The following is a 15216-nucleotide window of genomic DNA, read 5'->3' on the forward strand; positions in this document are numbered from 1 at the left end:
GACATCCCGGACCAGGAATGGTGTTGAGGGGAGGAAGCTGGGTCTGCCTGCTGTACTGGGCCCTGAACCCCCAAACCCCCAAATGCCAGCCTCCTCTCTCATACTCCCCAAGAGTTTACAGCTTGCGGTGGATTTAAACAAAGGTGTCAATCAAACACCCAGGTTCAGGGGCACGTAGTCACAACAGCCAGGAGGTGAAAACAACCCATGTCCGTCGTTGGATGAGCCGACAGGGACAGTGGGGCCCATCCATACACTGGGTATCACTCAGCCTTAAAAACGGAGTCCTCACACATGCCACATGGAGGGGCCTGGAGGACATTGTTCTTGGTGACACATGCCAGACACAAACGGACAAATCCTGTATAACGTCACTTACGTGAGTCCCTAGAGTCATCAGGTTCATAGAGACAGAGAGTAGGCAGTGGTGCCAGGGGCTGGGAGGGATGACAGTGTTTAATGGGGACAGTTTCTGTTTTGGACAGTGGCAAGTTCTGGAGACGGTGGTGACGTGCACAGCAGTAAGGACGCACTCACCAAGCCGCACAGCTACGCACCGTTGCAATGGCCACTCTCCTGTCCTGTGTCCTGGGAGCTTCCTGGGCTGGGCTCCCACTCGGACAGCACGTCACTGTCACGCCACCTGCAGCTGCCCGGCCAAGCAAACGCAAAGACCTATGGGACATGACTATACCTGCTGCACCTCTGTAAACAGGCCAAACCTACAGAGGCCAGACTCACTCTGTAATCATGAATCTTTCAGATCTAAAGTGGGGAGACCACAGGGAAAGTCTGTGCTTACAGGGAAATTACGAGTTGTCCCTGCAGAACACGCTGGGCGGTGTGACTCTGGCCGGGGGGCTGCTTGGCACTGCGAAGAGCTGATAGCAGTGCCACCCACTCTTATCTGCAGCCGTGAGGGGGCCGCCCAGTGGGGGACGCAGGGCACCGAGTCCATCTCAGTGTCATGGTCTGTAACCTGTCTGTTCTTGGGGTTTGCCTTTGACCTATTGTAACCCTTTGCTGGTTTCCTCATGAATGAGTTCAACAAATCTTTAACATGTATTTATTCTTACAATATGTGTTAGCAAAGTAACAGTCTTTTAAATAGTTTAAGTCATCATTTAAATAAGGCTTTGCTATGATTGTCCACAATTTTGTAGTTTCTTTTCCCCACACATACATCTGACAACATCTATTATTAATTCATGAGATGGCTCCTCTTTTATAAACAGGGAAAGGTGGTTTGCCTGGTTTTGGGGAGTATCTTGGACAAGAAGGGGTACCCGCACTCCCCTCACAGCTGGTCACCAGGTGCCAGAGCAGCAGAACACATTGCTAGTGCCCAGGGATGCAGGGGAGAGGGATGTTGGGGTAGGGGGTCCCCAAATGATGGCCAAAGGGCTGGTGCCCATAGCCCACCCATCCAAAAGACTTCATGTAGAGCCGTGGTCCTCACTGGGAGGGAGTCCCTGGTGATGTCAGGAGACGGTGTTGATGGTCATGGCCGGGGGGCGGGGGGTCATCAAGGAACAAAGCGAAGCAGGTTTGGGAGCGAATGCAATCCAGCCCCTCAGCGATGCAGAGGCAGGCCCACAGCAGGGACACGTCTGACCATGTGGACCAGACCGTGTACGTCACGAAGCTGCTGCCACTGAAAACACTGGCTCCACTCAGCCGACAGTCCCACCAACACTGAGAGGAGGGCACTGTGCCCAACAGCGGGGGCACCTGAGGCTGGGCGGCGGCCTGCCCCCCTCCCCCCGCCTCCCCCACACACACTCAGCTGAGGCTCACTCTCTCCTCTCTCACACATTTGGGGCAAGAGCAACAGCTCATCAAGAGAGCCCGTCATCCTGAGGCTGCTGGTGCCGGGTCCTCAGGCGGCAGAGGGCCAGGCCACTAGAGGTCCTCACGGGCGGGGCTCAGGTCCACCCGCTGGGCCTTTCCGAACATCAGGAAGGTGCACAGCCCCAGGCTGCTGACGGCGGCCACCAGGTTGAACATGGATGTCCAAGAGCCCGTGGTCTCAATCAGGTAACCCCCAAGGCCCACGCCCACGACACCTGCACCCAAGAGAGGGGACAGCAGGCTGAGTGACAGGTAGAACTGGCCCCTGCATACTGCCAGTTCCCAGGGCAGTGCCAGGGAGAGGAGCTGTGGTGGGGGTGATTGGAGGAGACTCCTGGTGGGGGCCTGAGAGGCAAAAGCCAAGTTGGGGTTTTGGAGGGGCAGAGATTGCCAGGCCGTCCAGGAAATTGCCCGCCTGCCCTGATTCCTTGTACCTGCCAGTGGGGCCCGGAGCACGGGCTGGGGAATGAGCCTGTTACTGTCATCTGGGCTCTTGGGCTTGACTCACATCTGGGTTACGCTCCACCAGGAAGGTGAACACTGTTCTCTCCCTGTGCCAGCTCTCCCCTCAACACACACGCACACACACACAGTGGTCTGACATTGTCGGACCCCACCCCCCTGGAGGGGGCCACATACTCTGCAGGACTGGAGTAGCCAGAGGGGGTGGGAGGACACAGGAGTGGGGCAGCCAGGAGGCACCCCAGGGCCTGTGGCTTGAACCCCTCAGGTAGGTGACCTCAGCCTGCCTCTTACCTGCCAAGGCCCCAGCTGTGTTGGCCACACCTGTGAACAGGGCAGAGAGAAAAGGAGGACTGGTCAGAGGAGTCCCACTGTGACCCTCCCATCGCAACCCCCCCTAGGAGGAGCCCCCCGGGGCCCAGGGAGGAGGCCACGCTGAGTGAGCAACGCAGGGCTGGGGGCAGCTGCTTCCTAGTCACCAGGTGCCGTGGTCCTCACCAAAGAGAACACCAGCGCAGGACGGGGCCAGGTCCTGGATGTTAACAGAAACGCCGCTGTGGGAAAGAGAGGGTGTGGCCAGTGATGGGCAGCCACCACCCCATAAACCCGTGGTCAGTCCTCTGAGCTGACCTGGAGCCCAGAGACCCTCTGGGGGCACTGAGGACCCAGCCCAGCCTTGCCAGGGTGCTTGGCCCTCTGGGGTGCTCAGCCCCTCCCCTGGCACCATATTTTTTCCCCAAATGGCCCAGGTCCACGTGCTGATACTCAGACAACTCTTTGCCTCCGTGGCTCACTCGTGGGGACCAGCCACACGCCCACCCTCCACGTGCCCCCAGCCAGACAGTTTCTCCCCAGCGCCCAGGATGTGTGATATCAGGGTGCCTGAGGGCAGACGGGGTGTCTCTGGTGGACAAGATGCCTGGCCCTTACCTGTGGTTGAAGGTCTGGAGGCCGATGGAGGCTGACGCGAAGAACACAGACTTACAAAAGCTCGAGGTGTGGCCCAAACACAGGGCAAAAACACTAGACAAGCCCAGGCCCATCACCTGCGGGAGAGACAATTGGTGACAGGGCAGCAGCCATGTCAGCCAACAGGTGCCCCTTCCTGGCGTGGCCTGGGGTGCACTGAACAAGGCTCAGTTGGGGAAAACCCCTCCTGGGCCAGAGTCTGCCCAGTGGACGCATGGGACAGGCTCCAAGATGAGCCAGCCTTGCTGGTTGGAGCTAAAGTGGGGAGGCCCCTTTACATGTGAGCAAACCCTGGCCCAGGGCACCGAGCGACACAGAGAGCCACATGCACAGCTCTGAGAAGGGCCTCAGGTGGGCCACACCGGCCCCTAGCACTTCCCAGGGCACCCTCCACCCGCCATGCTACACAGGTTGCCTTCTAGGCGAGGTGGTTTGGGGATACAGCCTTTGGGTCCCAGGAAGAAAGAAGACGCCCAGAGCCATTCCACGACCTCCCTACCTGCATGAACTTCCGCACGGTGATGGTTCTGTAACCTGCACAGAGGGGACACGACACGTTCCCACCAGCCCATTTGCACCCCGTCCCTCCACCGGCATTCAGAGTGGGCCCCCCACATGGCTTCAGAGAGGGAGCAGGGGAGAGGAGGGCTGGGCCCCGCGCTCGAGCTGGGCGAGGCGTGTGCACACGCGTGTGAGCGCGTATGAGTGCATGTACTCTGCAGTGCTAGTGCACTGCACGACCCTGAGGCCAAGGTCAGGCAGAGCACGGGAGGAAGGCCACGCGACGAATACAAATGCACTTCTTGTTGCTTCTCCAAATTTCCTAATTTTCCACAATGAGCGTGTAGTATTGTAACTAGGAAAAGTAACCACCAACATTTACAAATGAGCAGATGGATGCAGAGTGGGGGCGTGTGCGTCTGTGGGATCACGGTCCTGGGGTGCGGGCGCCTGGGTCCTAGGCTCGCACCTGAATGTGACCTCTGACCCCACCAGGTGCCCTTTCCACCTCTGAGGAAGACTGGGGGCCGTGTCCAGCCCTCGGGGTTAACTCCACAGCCACAGCAGGACTCAGGTCCTCTCACTGTGCCCCAACCCCACCCTTAATGGGGAAACTGAGACTGGGGGAGTCGCTGGCTGAGTCAGGCCAGGAGCCAGGCTCCCACAGGTACACCTCTGGCTGGCTCTGAAGGGCTGGGGGTCCTACTCTCAGGGGCGTGGCCTCTTCCCATCGCTGTAGCTGCACCCCCAGGAAGGCTCCCTCCCTGCTTCCCAAAGTGAGCTGAAGCCTGGGCATGGCCCCGGCCCATCCCCGCCCCCACGACTCACCCTGACTGATGAGATGGTCAGAGAGAAAGCCGCTCAACACACTGGCTGGGATCGCTACCAGCCAGGGCACCACGTTGAAGACCCAGCCCTGCACAGAAGGTGTGGGTACAACCTCAGAGGTGGCTTGGGCCGCAGCAGCCCCCCGGGAGAGAACGAGTGGGCAGGCCCCCACACCAAGCACTGCCCGTCACGGCTCTCCTCACCCACAGGCTGGGCCCCCGTTGTCTGCCTCCCCAACCCTAAGCCACCCCACCCTGGCTAAGCCAGGCCCCAGCACCGGCTCCCTAGTGGCTCCCCAACCCACGCCCAGGTAGAGCTGGGGTCACGCCCTCAGCCTGGGAATGTGCAGCTCAGGGGCCCCTGCGTGGAGCAGCCAAGCTGACAGGCAGGTGATGCCCCTGTCCACATCAGGCCCCTGCCCCGCCCCTCAGGAATGGTCGTCCATAGATGGCCAGCTAGTCTAACGCAGGGACTCTGTCCGGGTCACAGTCCTGGGCAGTGGGGTGCAGGGCTGTGTCTTCCTGGCAGGTACAGACCAGGATGCGAGCCCTGAGCATAAGGGTCCTCTGGGGCCATGGGCCGGAGGGGGGTTAGGGCCAGGGAGCTGGGGCGGGCCCAGGGGAGCCGGGGCGGCCCACCCACCTTGGAGCTGGGGAACGTCTCCTTAAAGAAGGTCGGCAGCCAGGACAGCAGGATGAAGAAGGAACAGGCCGCCGACAGCTGGGAGAAGATGGCTGCCCTGCAAGGGGACAGATATAGGCTCAGGGCCACTGCCCCAGCCCCCAAACCCCACGGTGGCCAGAGGCCCTGGGAGAGCCAGGTGTGCTGGCTCTATGGTCAATCAGTGCCAGACACACAGGGTCCCCCCAGCGGCCTGTGCCCCATATGGCGACCCCGAGGGGTCTGGCTCACCAGATGGAAGGCTTCCGGAAGAGCTGTCTCCAGGGCACCCTGCTGTGCCTGGCCACAGGCAGCCCTTGCGCCAAAACGCCCAAGGCCAGGATGAGATCTGGAGGGAGCAAGTGTTCCCATGTGAACGCTCTGGATGGCTGCTCCCGAGGGCTGGTCCTCCCCGCTGTATCTGGGGCCTCTGAGGGTCCGTGTTTATCTTGAGTTTGAACAAACTTTCTGAACCCTTCCCCATCCCCATCCCTACCCCCAAGTCCACCCAGCTCCCCTCCCGCCAGCCGGCCGGCCGTCTGAAGACGCAGCTGCTACTGTGGGCTGCCTCTGCTTGGTGGGCAACTCCCCCGTGTCTGCTTTGGCCCCGGCAGAACACTGCACACCGAATGTGGTGAAACCACAGCCGGGAGCTCAGCACGCATGTTTCCTGGGGCCAAGCTGCAGCCCCAGGTCCCCTGAGCTGGCGCCGCCCTGCGGACGTCCAGGCACCGGGTTGAGCCCCTGGCAGCTGTGTTTGCTGCACTCGCCCACCCAGCTGCGGTTACCTTGTTCATTCAGCAGGTACCTGTACACATAATACACCCACAGCAGGGTGAGGCCGCCGGACAGGTAGAAGACGCTTTGCCAACCATACCAGTCCAGGAGCAGGGAGCCCACGGCCCCTGTCACCAGCGTCCTGGAACAACAAAGAGGAAAGCGGTCATGGTGGTGCCCTAGCCTGCGAATCCCAGCCGGAGAGACTTCCGGACGCCACGCAGCCACAGCGGACGTGGGCATGGCCACGCGGCTGCAAATTGGCTCAGGGACCCTGTGTGGCCTGAATTTCCTGCTTCTGGGCCTTCAAGTGGGCCTACATTGTGGTGTGGGTCTTTTTAAGCTAAAAAAGAAGAAAATGGTCACGAGAATACGCAGAACCAAAACCTTCGAGCGCTGTTTTTAGCTCCACCCCTCACAGAGGGTGAAATTCTAAAAAGATTTAAATGCAAAAACAACAGCAGCCAACCCCCTCCCCATGTCCTGCTGATCCTATTGTCTCAGGACCCCCTCCCTGCACACCGGCTGGCCTCTTCAGTGACCGCCCCCACCGGCTGAGGTTCCGTTAAGGAGAAAAAGAAAAAATGCTGGGCCCCAGATTGAGGCCAGTGGGCCTGTGGGGGTCGCCTTCCTCTCTGAGCCTCCATTTCCCATCTGTGGAGGGCAGTCTCTCCTTGTGTTTCCCCCTACAAACATGGGCCCAGGATGTCCAGGTGAAATGGGATTTCAGATAAACAAGGAATCTTTGTGCATGTCCCACAATGCACTGGGCACCCTGGTTTTCACTGGGGCTGCTCCTGGCCCACCACAGGCACCCCTCACCCCTCTGATTCTTGCCTACACCTTGGAACAGAGAAGTGAGGGCCCTGAGCTCAGGGGTCGTGAAGCCCATTAGATCAGTGAGACGTCCTTCCGCCCTTTGTGGCACAGGGAGGCGGGTGCAAGATTTTCATGTCTAGAAAGTGATCTATGCCCTCCAGGTCGAGCTCAGGCCACCTCCTCCATCAGCATGGTTCCTCCCACCCCAACTCCACCAGCACAGACGAAAGGAAGTTTGACAAAGCAGCCGCTGCCCCAGCCCTTGTGCCAGAGCCCCAAAGGCCAAGTCATCTGCCACCAGCTCCAGGGGGCAGGACATGCACAAAGAGAAGCGCTCTGCAGAGATGGGGAGCCATCACCCCCAGAACACAGAACCTGCCAGACCCATGTCCCCGAGCCACAGGAGCACACACATGGCCTGTCCCCTCCCCCCCCCACCTACGGGGCCCTGCCAGGAGCACCACTTTGCCCCCCTGTGAATGTACCCAAGGCCGGGGACTCACCCAAACTGGGAGCCAGCACCCACGGTGCTGTAAGTGAAGGAACGCTCACTCTCCCGAACCTTCTGCGAGAGCAGGCTGGTCAGCGCAGGGAAGTAAACCCCTGCAACAAGCAGAGAACGCAGAGGCTCGCGGGTGCTGGGTCCCCGAATGGCCAGCGAGGGGTGAGAGCCCGGCTGGGAAGCTCCCAGTCCCATCGATGATTCTTCAAGCTTGGGGTGCCCTTCATGCCCACCTCAGCCCCAAGGGACCAGCAGCAACACTCGGCTAAGGGGACACTCAGCTTTTGTGACAGGCTTGTTTGAGGTCATGCCACCAGAGCCGTGGCGGGAAAGACTTCTGGGTGCAAGCTGGCATTCCCACCACTGGCACACGGGGTTCCAGAGCTACACACATGCACACTGTCACACCAGCACGTTATCACATCAGCACACGCTGTCACACGCGCTGTCACACGCACTGTCACACCAGCACATGCACACACACCGTGCGCACACAACTGGTGAGACCTGTTGGCCCTGTGGGACCACAGCGCTGGGCCCTGGGTAAGGCTGCCCTGCGGCTGCTCAATATGTCACCACGGGTGGGGGTGGGGAATGGCGAGGGAGGCCAGTGGACCTTCCTGCTTATTTCTTTGCAACTTCCTGTGAATCCATGATTATTTCAAAATCTAGTTTGAAAAAACTGCACTGGGGATTGCAGTGCTTGCTTGTTACGCTGTGTTTTTCTCCAAAAGCACCCAGTGGGGCTAAGAAGCCGGGGGCTGGACAGGACCTGGTCCCTGCCTGCGCATGAGGGGCCTGGCCCCTGTGAAGGAAGAGTGCCTGAGCCCTGGTCTGGCTCCCATAACAGCCACAGACCAGCTGCCCCAAGAACTACGTCTGTCTCACAGTCAGATGGGGAGAAAGCTCGAGCTGAGGGCTACCCAGACGGGCGCCCTTCAGCCAGCTCAGGGACCTTTGTCCACAGGACAGAGAAGAGCAGCCACGGGTCACGTGGGGAGCATGTGGGCGGATCCGCAGGAGTCTGTCTGCCAGGACCACCTGTGGGCCAGCCAGGAAGGGGGTACAGGCAAATTCCGGGAGGCCTGGGACCCCAGGTCCACGCCCAGCCCTGGGACCAGAGGGGCAGCCCGGGTTCCGTAGCAGGTGGGGCAATGTGGTGAGGAAGGCCCCAGACCCCACGCACTCGGATCGCATCCAAGAAGCATCCACTGACGGATGCCAGGCTGGTGCAGACAAGAGCACAGGAGGCTGTTCCCTCGAGGGGGGTTGTGTGCCACTGCGCTCCCTGGGGACTCTCCACAAGTCCAACATTTCCAAAGCATGGGAGCCAGAGGTGCTGGGAAACCTGGCATCACGAGCATGCCCATCCGCCACGAGGTGCTGATGGTTAGCACACAGCAACCTGGCTGCCACCCGGGTCCGTGGCGCAGCCTTTCGGCATGGAGGACGTGTGACATTAGGATGTGCCAGAATGTAAAGTGTTTCTAGAAACACTTCAGTGCCCAGCCATCAAGGCATTGCAGCACAAACTGGCCGTCCTAGGGACGAGCAGCGAGAGCTGGCAGCTGGCAGTGGGGACCGTCCTCTCGCTACCCTGCCCAGACCAAGCTGCCCACCCGCCAGGCTGGAGAGTCCCCTTAGTGCCAGCCCCGAGGCATTCACATGCCTGCTCTGATTTAAGGCATGCCACTCCTGGAGCACGCACGAGCACACGTATGTGCCAGTGCCCCCACCTGCACGAACACGCATGCGTCTGCACAAACACACGCATGTGCTAACACGCCTAGGGCAGAAAGCTGAACGCTGGCAGCAGTGCCCCTACCTTGGAGCAAGCCTGTGAGGATGCGTGAGAAGGTCATGAAGACCAGCTGGGCACTGCCCAGGTGGGCAAGCAGGGGGGTGGCAGCGGTGGTGAGGCCCCAGGCGGAGGCTGACAGCAGGATGACCTTCTCACCCCCGATCCTGGAGGGGCCACAAGAGGACAGTGATGGCGATGGGGGGCTGGGCAGCCAGACCAGAAGATCCTGCCAAGGCGACACGTGGCCTGGGGGCTGGCCATCCTTCTTCGCTCAACCCTCTGCGGTGGCACTGCTGCCGTGTCCCCCTCTGCAGAGGCTGAGGGTGAGAGCGCAGGGTCCAGCCTGGTCTCTGTCCCCACAAGCCCCCGGAACCTCAGTGGGACCCCAGGGAGAGTCCGGTGCCACCCCCTCCCCGCCGTGTGGACCTCGGGTCTCCCAGCTCCCTCTTCTTGGGCAGGGCCTCTCCCCACTCGGTTCGCAGGAGCCTCCTCCCCTGTGCAGCCCTCCGCCAAGAGCAGCCCCAGCGGCCCAGCTTGGGGAGGGGGTGGTACCGGTCCCCCAGGTGGCCGCCCACGATCTGTGTCAGGCAGTAGCCCCAGAAGAAGCTGCTGAGTACAATGCCGGCCTCCTTCTTGTTCCAGCCAAAGTCTTGGCTCATGGAGACGGTGCAGATGGGCATGCTGACGCGGGCGCAGTACAGCAGGCACGTGCCCAGGAGCAGTGTCCCCGTCCATGCCTGGCACTCGGGCCTGTGGGAGATAAAGCCCAGGTGAGGCGGAGCCCTCCTCTCACACATCTAAACGGCCCTCTGCGGACCCCCAGAACTCAGGCCGGGCGTGGGGCGGGTTAAAGAATCCATGGTGGGTGCTCTGCTCTCCAGGACCCGCAGCCAGGGACCAAGGGGCCCAGAAAGGCAGCCAGGTGGGAGCTGATAACTCGTGACCCACTGAAGGGCGGCAGGCTAGGCAAGAGGAGGCAGCGGGGAGGGTCCCTCGGCTGGGGTGGGACCACCCAGGGGGTGGGAGGAGGACAGTGGGCGGCCCGGGGAAAGCTGGGGGCAGGTGGTGCTGTGGGGCCCCTTGGAGGAACCTGAGTGGGGGCGAGGCAGCCCTGGCTGCTGGGAAGGTCGCCAGGATACTGTTCTCGGAGGGACAGTCTACTGCACTCCTGGCCAGCGCTCCTTGGCTGTCAGTCACCAAAACCAAGAGCTGTCAGCAAGTGCCACAGCCAGGAGGGACCCAGGGGACACGAGGACTCAGCACCTGCTTGTGGGAGCCTCAGTGGGTCCTGGGACATCAGAAACCTGAACACACTGTCACTATCGGCTTCCAGCCAAGTGACCAGCACGTGACAGTAATCTCAGGTGTGACTAGGGGAGATGGATGTGGAGCAGACAGGACGTGCTGCCCTCACAATGACACATGTACAACTGTTCTAAAGACAAATCTTACTCCTAAAATGAGAGAGCGCGGGCGAGCCTGGAGCCCTGGTTATGTGGGTGGGAGTGGGGGTGGCGGGAAGTCCCAGTGGGAGACAGCCTGGGGGCACTGGGGGGCACTGCTATCTTGCGTCTCTGTGCCTTGGGGGTCATTCTCTGAGAGTGGGGGTGGTGATGGGGGGCAGCTGGTCAGAACAGCGGACAGGCCTGGAAGCAGCCTCGGTGGGGCCAGTAAACAGCAGGTTGACCCACAAGCTCCCAGTGCCCCAACAAGGAGCCATTGTGACCGGCTGGGAGGGAGGCATGGCAGCGTGTCCACCTCCTCCGGCCGCATGTCCACAGGGGTCCACGCCCTTCGCAAACCACAGGGTACTTTTCCGCAGCCAGGCAGTGACACAGGAGGCTTCAGGCCCGTGAGAAGCCTCGTCCTGGGTGCACTCCGTTCCCCTGGGGGCTCCTGCACCTCAAAAGCACTGACAGCTGATTCAAGGTTCGAGACCACCCCTCAAGGGTTTTGGGGTAAAAGAGTCCAAGTTCTAAAGGGCTAGTCTGCTGTCCTCAAACAGGTGCCAGGACGGTGGTCTCACTGAGCCTGCAGGATGACAGGCTGGGGTGCCACCGGGACCCTGCTGTGACGCAGGGAAGCCCGCACTGTCCTGGGCCTGTGTCCCACGTGTACAGTGCAGAGGCTGCACTGGAGCGCGGATTTCAAGCTGGGTCTCGGGGTGCTCAGAGGGAGGCCACAAGTGGGCTATCGGTTTACATATCGGACCTTCCTGTACGAGTCCAGCGGGGAACGGGGTCCTGTGCTGAAAATACCCACAGCTCTGCAATTCCAGGGGCCAGCCGCTGGTCGTGCCTCTGCTGAGGCAGGGAGGCGCTGCATTGGAAACTGCCCAGTGGCCCTTCACGACTACTAGGGAAGGGACCCTGGCCATCATGCCCCCAGCCCACCTAATGGTTCTGAAAACGTTACAGGAATGAATCAGAAGCCAAGACAACGGGAACAGTAGCACAGTGGCAGGTAGGACAGGTGTCCTTGCCCACCCCCGCCGGCTTGAGACGCCAAGGTGGAGGGGTGCACCCACCGGCTGGCTCACCGGCTCTCCCTCTGGTTTTTATAGAACCAAAGGTGGTGAGGTGGTGGGGGCGGGCCAAGCAACTGCAAGGCCCATGAGCCCCCAGGTGGAGCTCGCTCGGTGCCGTCTGCATCTCTGACAGGGGACTCAGGAGCTTAAGGCTGCTGTGGGCTCCTCTGGGGTTCTGAATGACCATGGGGGTGACACCCGACTTCCGGGGTGAGGCTCACCCCTGGGACTCGACAAAGCTTGCCCACCAAGCACCCCACACGGGCTTCACCCCCAGGGCTGCAGGTCTGTCGGGGACATGCCTGCTTCTGCGCAAAACCCCCCTGTGCTCGCCAGGGAAGCAGAGCCACACCATCCAAACTGCATCCCCGTTAGTCCGGCTGGCAGCCTGAGCACCCTGGACGGAGCCACCAGAATGCCCCGTGGGCGTGCCTGTTCCACAGCACTGCCGTGGTCTCCAGGTGCCCATCCTGGGGGCGCATGCAGGCCCATGGCTTTCCTGTGCCCCCGCAGGTGAGCCTCTGCATGCACGTGTGTCCAGGGCGCAGGGCGTGGGAGTGAGGCCCCATGCCCCAGAAACAGCACGGTGCAAAGGTGCCTTCAAAAGGGAGCTTTATTCCTGTACGCGGTCAAAGCAGGGAAGGGTCCGCTGCACCTAGATGGGCCTGCACCTCCAGCGCGCCCGCCCCTCCCGCAGGCACACCTGGGCAGCGGCCCTGGGAGCCTGATTGCTCTCTGGGTGGGAAGTCCAGTTACAAACAGCAGAGACTGATGGGCTCTGGAAGGTTGGCAGGGTACCGAGAACACGGTATGGACCCCTGGCCTCCTTATGGCCACAGGAGGTCAAGAAAGGCCCATCAGCTTCCAGGCCACCGTCGGCTCTGGGCCACCATCTGGCATGGACAGTCCCATGGGACCTGCATGGGGAGGTTCTATCTGCTTCCCCCTGGGCCCTGGAGGCCCCCACGGCACCGTCCCTGAGCTAGCGGGCAATGCCCGCTAGGTGGCCAAAGAGATGCCCTCCTCAGCTGCTGGGGACACAGAATAAGGAAGTCTGGCTGGAGGAGGGACCCAGATGTGGTCAGCTGAGTAGGCCGCCCAACCCAGAAGCCTCCGTCCTGCGACGGGCTACTTAGGAGCAGAGGCTACGGCAGGCTTGGACAGGAAAGGCTGGAGGGCTCATCCCGCCCTTTTGGACTGGCTCTGAGTATCAAGTCTGTGCCTCCAGCTCACAAGATGCTTCCTCTGAAGCTCCTAGAACTTCTGCTTCCTGCAAACGGCCCTGCTGCATGACGGACCTTCATGGCTGAGCAGACACGTGGTCACATGGCCCCTTGATTCAGAAACGGGAACTGTGCGGGTACCGTGGGCCAGGAGGGCAGCAAGCTGGGCTGGATGGGTGGGCCCGAGGCTGCTGGTGGCCCTGCACCTGGGATGCAGCTGGAGAGCCGCCGTGGCCACACACCTGGCAGCTCATGCACAGGGCAGGCCGAGCCTGCGGGCACTTATTCCAATGATTATTATTACTGTGCACTCAGGGCGTGAACAACCTGACCTCACCCAGGTCCCCACAGACCCCTCCAGGACCCAATCCCAGGAAGTGGCAAATGCTCCTTCCTACACCCGTGGAAGGACGCAGTCAAGGCAGAGCCAGCCTAAGCTTAAACCATCACCCAAGAGCAAAGCTTCCAGAATGTTCTGTAGCCCTGGGCCACAACCCTCTGCGCAGCTGCCTGCAAAGCCTGGCCTGCTACCTGGGGCAAGGTGACAGCGAGGCCCCACCTTGATCACCGGAGGGGTGGGAAGGGAGGAAGTGAGCCAGAGACAGGCGCAAGGGCACACCGAGTCTAGCCCTCAGGGCTCACAGGTTAACTAACCTGGGGCAGATGGCCAGGCTGCCTGGGGCTCACTCTCACTGCGGCCAGCCCTTCTCCCTGCCCACTGCGCCCTGTCCCCAGGGAACCTCTGGCTGCTGAGGACTTCTGAACGTCAGCCTCTCTCACCTTCCCTGCTAGCTTTGCCTCCATCTCAGCCCCAGCATTGGAGGAATGTCCTCGAGGGCCCTCCTGCAGCCCGGTGCTGGGGGCCAGGGACAGGAAGGTGCAATCATCCTGCAGGCAGCGCCTGCCCCCCGCCGGCCCCCACACACAGCAGCTTCCCTGGGGACTCAAAGCTGGAGGCAGATGGGCCCTGGAACCACAGGGCCTCACTTTGGGGCTGGGGTCTGGCAGACATGGCCTCAGACCACAGAACCAGAGTGAGGGCCGAGCCACAGCGGCTTGGGGTTTCCTCTGGGGGACCCCTCTCATTCCTGATTGGGTCTGCACATGGCACTGGACAGTGGACACAGACATGAAAAGGGGTGGGTGACCTGTCTGGGCCCTTCCTCCCCCCCAGGACTCCCCCGCTGAGCCTTATCCACACCACATGGCATGTGGTGGCCGGACTCAGCCACCAGCCACAGGCTCCAGCATGAGCCGCTGACGGCTCCTGACTGCCCACCAGGTGACCTGAACGGCCCCTCGGTGCGCTCCGTGTGGTCCTACCTGGCAGGGTCCGTTCCAGAACACGAGGCCCAGCTTGTGAGTGACCCCTCCTCCTCCCTGACGCTGCCCTGCCTAAAGGCCTCCAGAGACCCCAGAGGCCTGGAGAGGGCGCAGGGGGCACTCGTGGGCTCTGGACCACATGGCCGGGAGGAGTGCCCAGGCCGCTTCAGGGTACTTGTGCCCCCCCCAGGGCAGGGGCTGCCTCCCGGGGGAGCGGAGGAGCCCCGAGGGACCTGTCCGCACAGGACGCGCCGCCCCCTCCCCCGACTGCCGCCGCGAAGCCGCACGGCCCACCTGGACCACGGGGCGTCCTGGGCCGCGTCCCTGCGGGCTTCCTCCGGGGACGGCTGCATCGGGCAGCACGGCCGCGGCGCGGCGAGTCCCGGCCCGGCTCCCGCCCAGCCGGCTCGCGCGGGCAGCGCCGCCCAGGGCCACGTGTCAGTCCCAGCGGCGCTTCCGTCCGGCGCTCCCAGGACGTGTCGCCCCCGGACGGCCCCGGCGGGCGCAGTGCGGGCGGCGGGCGGGGCGAGCCGCCTGGTCCCCGCCCAGCAGACGTCCGTCGGGGAGGCCGGGCGGTGCCCCGGGTCAGACGCGGGGCGGGAGCCTCACGCTGCCTCCTCGCAGCAGCGTCCTGCCCGCGGTGGTACCGGGGCGCCCCCGCAGCGCGGAGACTGCTGAGGCTTTGGGGGGCGGGTCCGGGCTGTGCCGGCCCCGGGGGTATCCCGGCCCCCGCTGCCTGGGAAGCGTTGCAGAGCGGGGCGGCCTGTGAGCCCCGCAGGCAAATGAGGGCGGCGGTGGTCCGCACCGCACAGGGCCGAGTGCGATGAACCGGAGGGATAGTTTTAACCCACTGCCAGCACAGTAAGACTCAACCATAACCAACTTTCCAACACGCCTTCGGAGGTGGGCTCCAGCGACCCTGAACCAGGTGCCAGCGCCGGCGGCTCAGTGCCATCCGGGTCCACGCAGCAGG

General features: G+C 62.1%; 1 protein-coding gene across 1 annotated transcript; it reads right to left on the bottom strand.

The window, feature by feature from the left end:
* Positions 1-1056: 1056 nt before the first annotated feature.
* SLC17A9 (solute carrier family 17 member 9) lies at positions 1057-14683 on the bottom strand. The gene is made up of 13 exons (XM_081034093.1): positions 14538-14683; positions 9723-9920; positions 9195-9334; positions 7371-7470; positions 6060-6190; positions 5524-5620; positions 5254-5350; positions 4612-4699; positions 3782-3816; positions 3244-3359; positions 2812-2867; positions 2608-2637; positions 1057-2066 (listed from the first exon to the last, which is right to left on the bottom strand). The coding sequence occupies exons 1-13, from the start codon at positions 14594-14596 to the stop codon at positions 1903-1905; spliced, it is 1311 nt and encodes a 436-aa protein (XP_080890219.1). The 5' UTR covers positions 14597-14683; the 3' UTR covers positions 1057-1902.
* Positions 14684-15216: the final 533 nt, after the last annotated feature.

The sequence above is a fragment of the Rhinolophus hipposideros genome (genome assembly GCF_964194185.1).
Source record: "Rhinolophus hipposideros genome assembly, chromosome: 22".
NCBI classification, from domain to species: Eukaryota; Metazoa; Chordata; class Mammalia; order Chiroptera; family Rhinolophidae; genus Rhinolophus; species Rhinolophus hipposideros.

What these genes read in the sequence shown, in the direction of transcription:
- SLC17A9 (XM_081034093.1), bottom strand. Translation starts at nt 14,596, where the DNA reads ATGCAGCCGTCCCCGGAGGAAGCCCGCAGGGACGCGGCCCAGGACGCC. An exon ending in CAGGACGCCCCGTGGTCCAG is followed by an intron (nt 9,921 to 14,537) that starts GTGGGCCGTGCG and finishes TATCTCCCACAG; the next exon opens with GCCCGAGTGCCAGGCATGGA. An exon ending in CTGCGCTGGTGTTCTCTTTG is followed by an intron (nt 2,638 to 2,811) that starts GTGAGGACCACG and finishes CCCTGTTCACAG; the next exon opens with GTGTGGCCAACACAGCTGGG.